The 11552-nt window shown below is 49.7% G+C and overlaps 1 protein-coding gene across 1 annotated transcript in view; it reads right to left on the bottom strand.

The window, feature by feature from the left end:
- Positions 1-1611: 1611 nt before the first annotated feature.
- The window catches only part of RDH13 (retinol dehydrogenase 13), a 33812-nt gene continuing 23871 nt past the window's right edge, over positions 1612-11552 (bottom strand). The window contains exons 3-8 of the mRNA XM_019627836.1: positions 11090-11122; positions 9353-9508; positions 6901-7005; positions 5713-5925; positions 4832-4933; positions 1612-3460 (exon numbers count right to left, since the gene is read on the bottom strand). Of these exons, the coding sequence (XP_019483381.1) occupies positions 3216-3460; positions 4832-4933; positions 5713-5925; positions 6901-7005; positions 9353-9508; positions 11090-11122 (854 nt within the window). The 3' untranslated portion in view covers positions 1612-3215. The remainder of the gene's footprint in view (positions 3461-4831; positions 4934-5712; positions 5926-6900; positions 7006-9352; positions 9509-11089; positions 11123-11552) is intronic.

Below are 11552 nucleotides of genomic sequence, written 5' to 3'. Positions count from 1 at the left end.
AACCATGACCTCCAATCAAAGGGAACTGGGGGATTCCAGATTTTCAGGTGTATCCACACAAATGACCCAATTCCAGATCTCAGATGGGTCCCAACATTGGGTATTTCATTTCATTTCCAAGCTCTGCCCTGTTGTGATTTCCAGCAGAGTCTGCCCTGTAGCTGGAGATCATGGTCGCCTTTCCACCATTCCTCAGTTTGGGGGTCCATCATTCCTATCTCTGCCCTCCGTCTTCACATGCCTTCTCTGCTCTCTCCGTGCCCTCTTCATCTCTTACAAGGACACTTATCATTGGATTTAGGGCCCACCCAGATAATTTAGGATGACCTCATTTTGAAATCCTTAACTTCACTGCATCTGCAAAGAACCTTTCCTCCAAATTAGGTCACATTCACAGGTACCATGGGTTAGAACGCAGGCGTAGCTTTTAGGGGGGACACCATTCAACCCACTACAGATACCCTGCCTTGGGATGAAGTTGACCCTGGTGATGGTCAAATAGTCAGGCAGAAGGAATGGTGACAATGTCACTGAACCCAAAGCTTGTCCTAATACCCCTGAACTTCTAGGAAATAGCATTCCTTCACACTGCTGCTGGGGGCATGTACCAGCCCAGCTTACCCCCTCAAGTTCTTCCTGTCCTGCAGCCCACGGCATCCTGGAAGAATTTCCAAGCCCCAAAGAGCGATATGAAGCATACACACTGACATGGGTTCCCTTAGGCGGTGAAGCGTCCACCTCCCAAATCATCACCCTCACACGTTCACTTCCTCGGTCTGCTTATTACGTTGCCACAATCTCCTATCTGGGCATCTGTGGGTTTTGAAGGTGGTTTTTTGTTTGTTTGTTTGTTTTTAAAGATTTTATTGGGGAATTGGGGGAGAACAGTGCTGGGGAATCGGGGAAAGGGGAACAGACAAGCTGCTGTTTTGTTCTTCAATCTAGTTGTGGAGGATGTGGCTTCACTGGCCCAAGCTGGCACCATCATTGCGCTCTTCCTGGATGAGGCAGATCAGTCGCCAGCTTCTGGACGGCCGCTCACTGCGGCTGCTGGCCGCTCACACTGACTGCCGCCTACACACAGTAGCTTATGGCAGCCCACTGCAGCAGGGTACTGCAGCCTACGTCATCACCAGCGACCCACAGCAGCCCAGCTCCAGGTCGAGCTGCCATTCACCATCTTAGCTGCAGAGGGCAGTGTCACTGGCCCTCATATGTGGGATCCGAACTGGGGACCTGTGGCATCCCAAGCCAGTTCTTAACCAACGCGCCAGTCGGCTGGCCCTTCAAGGTGTTTTTAGATTGGTTTTTATCATCTTTCAACTATGAAGTTTATAGTTGGGTGTGTGGGCCACCTCAAGGCCTTCAGGGATGGACATAGGCAAGGATGACATCAATTTGTGAGTCAACATTGGTGGCTTTGGGGGGTTTCTCAGTTTTGGAAACAGATGTCTGTCATGAGGGTGTGTGGCTAGAATCAGCCCAGAGCCGCGTTGTGTCTACATAACAGACAAGGCTTCTCTCTGTTAATTTAGACCCATAGTCCCCCCAAAAAAGAGTGGGCTCCAGAATTGGACTTTGAATTCCAACACCTTCTTGCTAAGACACCCATTATTTAAAATCAGGTGGCAGAGAGCTCCTGATAACATTCATTCATTTCAATTGATTTGCTAGCAAGCAACACTGGTGAAGCTGATTCCACTTAATTTAAGCAGAAAGGAAGCGGTGGGAAGTATGCTAGGGGAGTTCACAATCATAAGAAAGGCTAAGGAAGCAGGTTTTGAAAGAGGCAATGTGGTAGGCAGAGTAGTGCCCCCCCCACACAAGATGTCCACATCCTAATCCCAACCATGTCAACTTTATGTGGCCGAGGAGGATTAAGGTGGCAGATGGAATTAAAGTTGCTAATCAGATCCTTTAAAGGAGGGAGGTGATCCTGTATTGTTTGGAACACGGGGATGTGGGGACCATCGGGGTCCATATCCAAAGCTGCCTACCAGAGTCAGGTCACCCCAAACACAGCTCCCGGCTACTCTGGTCTGATGTGGTAACAGAAAGAAAACTAACTGGATTTATAAAGTGTTGGGCATCTTTGATTCAGCCTCCATCGCTCCCCTCCTCTGGCCCTGCTGGCATCCAGGGCCGTCATTCTGTGCTGTTCTGTATATTGTAGGATGTGACACAGCATTCGACCTCCCGAAGTATGGTAAATGTTACATTTTTTAATGTTAAAATATTTATCTGGATTACTAAGCTTTTGGTGCCGTTACCCCTCAATTCTGTGCCCAAGCTGAGTGCCAGCCCTGTTTCTAACACAGAAGACACCTAGATTTCAACAACTGTCGCCACGTGAAAGGAGGGAAGGGACCCTTTCACCTTTAAATGTCTAAATGTCTGATTGGCTTATTGCCCTGAGAATATTTAAACTGACATCTGGGTTTCCCAAAAGGAAGAAATACATGAGTTGGTATTTGGCTCATTGGCACTTCCCCACTGGCACGGAGAAAGAAAATAAAACCTGTGACTCAGCTAGATGTTGTATCATTAATCTTTTAAAGAGTAAGTTTGAGAGTCTACGGGCCAAGGAAAGGTCACGACCTCAGGCATCCTGGGTCCTCGGCAGCAGCAGCTGCTGTCCTGAGCATGACGGAGATAACAAGGCCAGGTCTGGCTCATGGAAGACCCTCAGTAAACTTTCCCTGAGAAGAAATTCACAGCTGCTATTCACCGAGCCAGGAAATTACCCATTTGGCATCATGCCATCCTGTGAGGTGGTCAAGTTTTGCACACATTCTACAGTTGGAGAAACAGGCTCGGAGAGGAGGCTGAAGGTGTTCAAGGTCCCACAGGTAACCATGAACTCAACCATGTCTGTCAGACAACTTGTCCATGGCTATATGGTCCCCCACTGTGGCCCACACCAGGGTAAGCTGGCTCCTCTCAGCAGGCTCAGCTCACCTGATGGCAGCAGGGCACAGTGCCCCAGCCAACCCGTCGGTAAAGTGCCCACCTGCAGTCCAATCCACTGTGCCCACAAAAGAGAAAAAAAACAAAACAGGCCAATGCTGCCATTTAGAAGGTGATGTGGGCATGGCAGCCAGCATTCCTTGGTCAATGCTGCCACCTAGAGGGTGATGCAGGCCTGGCAGTCATCCTTGGTCTTGCTCCGTCCTGATGACTCTGCCTCCCTGGTGGCTTTCACACGGGCTCCCAGGTTATTTGGGGAGGGGCTGTCTCCTCACAGAGGACCCATGGGACATCTCCAAGCCCACCAGTCGGGCACTTTCAGCCCAAAGCCTGCGGGCTACCTCCTCATCCTCAGCCTCAGAGGCCGGAGCTTTCTCTTTAAGTCCATCGAAGTACTTTCCCGAAATGCCTTCCAGTTCCTCTGCCACCGCCAGGTAAGTGCTGGGCTGGGCCGCCAGCTGGGGGCTCTTGACCAGCAGCCAGAACATGGGTCCTGCAATCAACCCACAGAACATTCAGTCCACACACACTCAGAGAGGACACAGGAAGCCCTGCTCCACCCCCAGGACGCAGGGCCACTGAGGCCACAAGTCGGCCTGGAGTCCTACAGAGCCCACTTCCAGGCTTTTGCTTCTGACTCTCCACCAAGAGTTCCCTTCCCTGGCACTGCCCAGGCAAATCCCTCCAGATGCAGGGACCAACTCAAAAGCTGCCTCCCCCAGGAAGCCTCCCTGGCTTTTCCCAGGCAAATGGAAGCTCTCCTTCCTCTCAGTCAGCCATGAGTCCCACCCTACCCCATCATGCTTTAAAATAACTTTTATTTATTGAACATCTCCAGTGCCAGCCTCGGCTTAAGATCTTTGACACCTGGCACTCACCTACTAAATGTTTCTCAGGATTATAAATACTAGTTATAAAGTTCTAATTATTTATTCAGCTTAAATCTGGGCCAGGAACTGTGCTGGCCTTTTTAAGGGAGGTCTCATCTAACCCTCCCAGCAACTGTGAGGCGGGTACTACGCTGGCCCTCACATTGCATGAGTAAACTGAGGCTCAAAGAGGTGAGCCTCCTAGGGTGGCACAGCTAGTTTTTGGTGAAGCTGAGTTTACCCTGAGCACAGCCAGACTCCAGGAGTGGGCTTCCACAGGCTCCTCCTCCGAGACATGGTTTTCTCATCAGACGGGCTCTAGCCTGTTTCCTGGGGCTATTCTGAGGCTGGCAGGCCGGATCGACATAGAAAAGTGACTTGTTCTTGGTAACATGGAAGATACAGGGGAGGGCAGAGCAAAGCAAAGCCTCTGAGAATAGTCTCTGAGTGTGATTAATTTTATGTGTCAACTTGACTGGGCTAAGGGACACGCCGAGAGCTGGCAAAACCTTACTTATGGGTGCGTCTGAGGGTATGACCAGAGGAGATAAGCATTTGAATCTTTAGGCTGAACAAAGGAAACCCAGGTGGGCGGCATGCACTAGTTGAGGGCCAGAATAGAACAAAAAGGTGAGGAAGGGTGAATTTGCTCGCCCTCTCTCTGCTTGAACGGGGACATCCACCTGCCCTCAGACATCGGCACCCTTGGCCATCAGACTCAAACCAGGACTTACACCACCAGCTCCCCTGGCTCTCAGGCCTTTGGGTGTGGACTGGAACCACACCACCAGCTTTCCTGGGTCTCCAGCATGCCGACGGCAGATGTTGGGGCTTCTCAGCCTCCATAAATCATGAGTCAATCTCTCCTAATAAACTTCCCTAAATATTTATATATATATATATATCCTAGGGCTAATACACTGAGGGAGGGTCCTGGGCCCCAGCTGGGAGGGCAGGGGTTCAGCTAAGGGACCCCAGGCTGGGAGGAGACTCACCAAGCATGAAGCTGGAGAAGGCAGAGTTGTGCATGCCTGTGTGTCTGCCCAGCTCTGTCCTGGCCACACCGGGGTGCAAAGCATTGACGGTCACACCCGTGCCTGGTGCGAGAAAGGAAGAACAGGGGCGGACACCAGGTTCACTCTTTACCAAGAAGCCTGATGCTGCCCACCCTGAGCTCTGGGCTCTCCTGTTTCCTACCCTTGGACCCACTCCACCCTCTTGCTCTGAAACCTCCATGCCAGGTAGTCTCATCTTGCAAGACAGCTGTGTCATGGCTGCCCAGAGCAGAGCCTCTCAACCTGAGTGTGTGTGTAAAAATAACGTGAAGGGCTGGAAAAACCCAGACCACTGGGCCCCACCCCCAGAGAGTCTGAAGCAGTGGGTCAGGGTGGGGTCCGAGATGCTGCAATTATGACAAGCTCCCAGCTGAGCTGATGCTGCTGGTCCACTTTGAGAAGCAAAGGTAAACGGCAGGCTTTTCAACTTCAGCCCTATTTATCCCAACTTCAGCCCATTCTTTATCCTGTGCACTTAGGATATTGAACAGCATCTCTGGATTCTGTCCACTAGATTCCAGTTGCAATATCCACCCATCCCTACTCCCTGAAATGACAGCCAACGAGATTGCCAAATGTCCACTGGCCTAGAGCACCAAAGGCTCAGATGCCTGTTCTGGATGAGCAGGGAAGAAGACTGTGATTGATTAGTGACATCTGCTTCAGGCACCAGTGGGGAGTGAATGACACACAGGCTGGTGTGTGTGTCATTCACTTGCCTACTCTGTCCTGGAGCCAGTGCGTGACCTCTCACCATCCCAGGGTCACAGCAGGACTGTTCCAGGCTCAGAGCTAAAGGAAGAAAGAGGCCACACACACACCTTGAAGCCGCCGGCTCAGCTCCTTGGTGAAGAGGACAACGGCCAGCTTACTCTGGCAGTAGGCCGCTTTAGTGTTATATTTCCTTTTCTCCCAGTTCAAGTCATCAAAGTCTATGTGCCCAGCAACGTGGGCCAAAGACGAGAGGTTGATGATCCGTGAAGGGGCCGAGGCCTTCAGCTTGTCCAGCAGTAAGTTTGTTAGAAGAAAGTGACCTGGATGAAAGATGACAAAAAGACAACTTTTACTGAACTCTTACCACGTGCCTAGGACCATACTGAGAACATTACCTTATTTCTCCCTCCCAATAACATATGGTTCCCAATCGGATGCAATTTTGCTGCCCAGGGGGTATTTGGCATTATCTGGAGACAATTTTGGTTGTCACAACTGCAGAGTGAAATGGGGGCACTACTGCCATCTAGTGGGTAGATACTAGGGATGTTGCTCAACATCCTGCAATGCACAGGACAGTCCCCATAAGGAATTATCCAACACCAAATGTCAAGCCCTGTGATAATTCTATGAGGCCAGCTGGGGAAGAGACTGCCTTCTGTCTCCCAAAATACTTTCTCCATTTCTTCTTCAGTAATATGATTTTTGGCTATGCGTAAGACTCCCCAGTGAAAGACTACATTTCCCAGGCTCCTTTGCAACTACATCAGGTCATGTGACTGAATCCCAACCAATAAGGTATGAGTGATAATAATATGTGTGTTTTGGGTTGAATTGTGTCCCCTCCTTCTCCCTAAAAAACATGTTGAAGTCCAACCCTCCAGGACCTCAGAATGTCACCTTATTTGGAGATGGGATCTGGGGTCTTTACAGAAGTAATTAAAGTAAGGTCATTAGGGTGGGCCCTGATCCACTATGACCCATTGCCCTTTTGCCCTTGCTAACAGAACCCTAGGTGCATTCAGGGTAACAACAAATAGACTGACAGAATCGCTGAAGTACAGACTGAGACTGGAAGACAGACAAAGGGACAAGGTGTCAAGAGACTGATGGAGGTTCCAAAAGACTGAACATCCAGAGATGATCAGGCAACTCCCTGAGACGCCGCGTGACCCGGCTGCCTTAGAGAGCGGAGGAGAGCACACCCTACCTGCACCATGAGCCTGTGTTTGGCCCACTGGGGACCCTGCCTACATCCCAGGCTGACACCAACACCACGCAGCCTGTGGCCTCACCGAGGTGGTTAACACCAAACTGCATCTCAAAGCCGTCCTCAGTGGTCCAGTGGGGGCACCGCATCACAGCCGCATTGTTGATCAGGACATGCACTTGCTGCTCCTCTGGAAGGCAGGGGTCAGGGAAAACGTGTCAGCTCTGTGCCTGCTGGGCTGACTAGCATTCCCCAAACATTTGTGTCTACCCGGAACCTGTGAATGTGATCTTTCCTTGAAAACAGTCTCTGCAGAACTAATCAAGTAAAGATGAGGACATAGGGTGGGCCCTATCTAACATGACTGGCGTCCTAATAAGACAGGGAAATTTGGACACAGACATGCACATGGGGAGCCCATGGTGTGATGATGGAGACAGAGAGTGGAGAGATGCAGCTACAAGCCAAAGAACACCAAGATTGACGGGCACCACCAGAAGCAGGAAAACCGAGGAAAGGTTCTACCCAGTGCAGTCCTGCCAACACCTGGATCTCTGGTCTCACAGTGGGTGACTTGAAAACAGAAATCTATTGTCCCCCAGTCCTGGAGGCTGGAAGTCCAAGATCAAGATGTCGCAGGGCTGGTTCCCTCTGAGACCATGAGGGAGAATCTGTTCCAGGACTCTCTCCTAAGCTTGTAGATGGCCAACTCCCTGCGTCCTCACCCGGTCATCCCTCTGTACATGTCTGTGTCCTAATCTCTTCTTATAAGGACACCAGTACAGATGGATTAGGACCCACCCTAATGATCTCATTTTCACTTGGTTACCTCTGTAAAGACCCTCCTCTCCAAATAAGGTCACAGTCTGAGGTACTGAGGGTAGGACCCCTCAACACTTCTTTTCTTGGGGGGACACAATAGAACCCATAACATTCCCAAAGTGGTTTTGGGGATCAATGAAATTAATGAATTAAGTCATGTAGTGCCCAATAAAGAGAGCCTCTATTTTGTTCTTTATTTGAGGGGAAAGGGATGTGGCATTCCCATCAGGATCACAAGCTCAGAGGGGAGTTCAAGTCCCCCAACTCTACCCTGACAAGCTGTATGATCCCAGCCAAGTCACACAGCTCCTCTGTGACTACGTTTTCCCCCGCCTGCAATTCTTCCTGCATATTATTAATTTGTATTGTTAAAATAAAGAATACCAGCTATGTTTTCAAGATGAAAGCTTTACAATGTAAGGAGAAAAAAGGTTAACATACTCCCTTAGGGTTGGTGTGCAATCAAAGGTGTTCAGTTCTTTCTTACTGTTCAGGATTTTATAGATTTTCCATAACAAATATGTATTTCTTTGCATCAGGGAGAAAAAAAAAAACACACTCCATAAATGTTTATTTCTTCACCACTTCAGAGCAAGAGCTGCTGTCTCCCCACTAGCTTTCCTGCTTTTGTTTAATACAGAGCTGGGTGGAAAGAAAGAGGTTGTCTCAAGATCTGCAGAAACCCTCACAGGTGTGAGAAATAACACAGATATACGAGGATGTTCACAGCATCAGTGCCTGTAGCCCTGAAAAGCTGGAAGCCAAGTGGCCATTGGGAGAGAACCAGTAACATCACCTGTCAGATCCACACAATGGAACACAATGTAGCTGCAAAAAAAGAATGAAGAAATATAATGTAGCCGCAAGAACTAGGACACCCTGGCTGCACCCATCTCTGAGAGATAATGGGGGAGAAAAAGCATGGAGCAACAGGTGTATAACAGACTCCGATTTACACAAAAAAACCCAAGGGGAGGTGGATACACCTGTCTGCTTTATAAATGCATAAACTGTCTCCAAAAAGACACACAGGGGAGAACTGAACACACGTGAGTAAGGAGTCTGGGTAGCTAGGGGCAGGTGTGGTAGGGAGACTTGTCCCTGTCTCCTCTTTTGAAGTTTCTAAACGTTTATTCCTGGAAAGGTTATTCCTAGTCAAAAAAATAAATACGAGAATAGTTCTAAAAACACCAGGTGGGAAGCAAAAAGCGTGAGCCACCAACCAATGCAACAGAAGTGCTGAAAAATGCCAGCCTGATCCCTGGATTTGAGAAAAGAAATGCACAGCAAAGAAGTGAAAGGTCCAGGGAGTCTGCACTGTGCCTGTGGGTTCTCCAGTAATGTAGGATTGTCACAGCCATGTCCCCACCAGACTGAGCGCTCCTTGGAGGCAAAGCCTGAATCTAACTCATCTGTGTCCCTGGTGTCACCTGAGAGAGCCAGAAAGCCTCAAGAAACAATGAATGAATCACTGCTTCTGCCCCTCTTCCCTAGTTAACTCCCCCACCTCCCATCTTGGCTTCTGCTTCTTGTAGGAGCCAAGCTAGTGCAGCAGTTTGTTTTCCTATGGAGGAGTCAGCAAACTCTCTCTGTGAAGGACCATGTAGGAAAGATTTTTGGCTCTGTGGGCCATAAGGTCCAAGCCTGGTTTAATTTGCTCCTCAGAGTCTGGCCACCGGAGACCCCACCCACAAGGCCAGCGCCCTCCCTCCTACCTTCAATGATCTTGGCTGCAAACTCTCGGACGGACTTCAGAGAGGCCAAGTCCAGGTGCCGGGCATTGACGCGGGGATTCAGGGTCTCCCTGCGAATGTCCTTTGCTGCCGCCTCACACTTCTCCATGTCTCGACAGGCCAGGATGATGTTGCCTCCTGGGAGCCCAGGATAGAAAAAAATTTAAAAAAAAAGAAAAAGGATCCACTCCTAGATACCTATACCCAGTGCAAATAAAAACCGAAGTCCCCACAAAAACATGTCCACACAATGTCCACAGCAGCATTATTCACAACAGTTAAAAAGTACAAACAGGGCCACCCAAGTGGCTCAAGTTGGTTAAGAGCGTGAGCTCTGAGCAACAGGGTAGCCAGTTCGATTCCCACATGGACCAGTGAGCTGCGCCCAAGCTGAGCTGCCACTGAGCTGGTGAGAGCGCGTGCTCTTAGCAGCAAGGTTGCAGTATGACACCCATATGGGATGGTGGGCTGCGCACCCACCTCCCCCCCGCCCCCAACTAAGATTGAACACAGCACCTTGAGCTGAGCAGCCGCGAACTGCTGATGGGACGGGCGGCCAGATGGCTCAGTATGCAACAAGGTTGCCGGTTAGACTCCCACATGGGATGGTGGACTACGCGCTCTCCCCCCCCATCCCCCCACCCCTGCAACTAGATTGAAAGCAATGACTGGACTTAGAGCTGAGCTTGCGCCCTCCACAACTGAGAAGGACAACTTGACTTGGAACTGATGGGTCCTGGAAAAACACAATGTTTCCCTTCCCCAATTCCCCAACACTGTTCCCTTCCCCAATTCCCCAACACTGTTCCCCTCCCCAATTCCCAATTAAGAAAAAAAAAACTTAAAAAAAAATAAGTTAGAAGCAACCCAAGAGTCCATCAACAGGTGATAGATAAACAAAACATGGTCTGTCCATACAGTAGAATATTAATCAGCCATGACAAAGGAGTCAAGTATAGTTAAGTCTTGCAACATAGAACCTAAGGCTGAATGAAAGGAGCCAGACACCAAAGGACACATAGAGTATGGTTCTATTTATATGAAATGTCCAGAACAGGCAAATCCACAGAAGGCAGGTTAATGATTTCCTAGGGAGGGGTGGGGAATTGGGGGATGATGGCTAAGGGAGGCAAGGTTTTGTTTGGGGGTGATGAAAATGTTCTAAAATTGAGAGTGGCAATGGTTGCACAACTCTGTGACTATACCACAAATCCCTGAAGTGCACACTTTCAATGGGTGAATTGTGTGGTATGTGAATTCAATCTCAATACAGAATAAAAATAACTTTTAAAAAATTACAAAAGTGAGAACAGAAAACAAGGATTGAGAGGACCATGTGGACCCGTGTGGCTTATCCCACCCACAGGGGATCCAGCCCCCTCCTATACATCCCACTGCCCCCCTCACACTATCCAAAATGGAATTCATCGCACCCCTGAATCTGTACATCCTCCTGGTGGTAGCCCAACCCCCAGGACAGCAGTGGGTGTGTCTTCCCAATTTCCCTTCTGACCTTTTCCTGGGAGGAGCACGTGTCCTCCCCTGGGGAAACCCCTGTGGTGCTGCGGGGCTGCCCATCATAATCCCCCACCACTTTGACCTCAGGGGTGGACAAGCGGCTCAGATGTCGTCCATGAAGGACCCATTTCCCTGACCACTGTGACTCAACAAGCCCAGAGAAAGTGCCCACTGTCCCCCAGCCCTCACGCCTGCCTCAGCCTTTCTGTTCCAGCTGACCAGCACAGGTCTTCCAGCTTCTCAAACCAAAAGCCCAGCTTCCCTGGTGGTCTAGTGGTTAGGATTCGGTGCTCTCTTTCTCAAACCAAAAGCCCTGCCTCTGCCCTTTCTCCCACCTGACCCCTCAGGAAATCCCATTCATGCTCATTTCAAAACAGACCCTTGTGCAATGAGGAGGGCGCCTCTCCTCTGTGGAATTCCTCCCAAAACCCAGTCCGACCTTGAGAAAAACATCGAATACCCAAATCGAAGGGCGTTCTACAAAATGCCTGACCAGTACACCTGGAAGAACCTGAAGCCAGGTCTTGACCCTGACCTCTGACCCAGGTCCCAAACCAGCCATTAGGACTGATTACATCTGAAGTAGGAAAAAGCAAGGCCAAGGCAGAAAAAAACTAAAACCAAAAATTGCTGAGTATCCACAGCCTCCTCTGAGACCCTGAAC

The sequence above is a fragment of the Hipposideros armiger genome, unplaced genomic scaffold (genome assembly GCF_001890085.2).
Source record: "Hipposideros armiger isolate ML-2016 unplaced genomic scaffold, ASM189008v1 scaffold_742, whole genome shotgun sequence".
NCBI classification, from domain to species: Eukaryota; Metazoa; Chordata; class Mammalia; order Chiroptera; family Hipposideridae; genus Hipposideros; species Hipposideros armiger.
The sequence above is the reverse complement of the archived record's forward strand: the minus strand, read 5'-3'. Positions and strand labels throughout refer to the sequence as shown.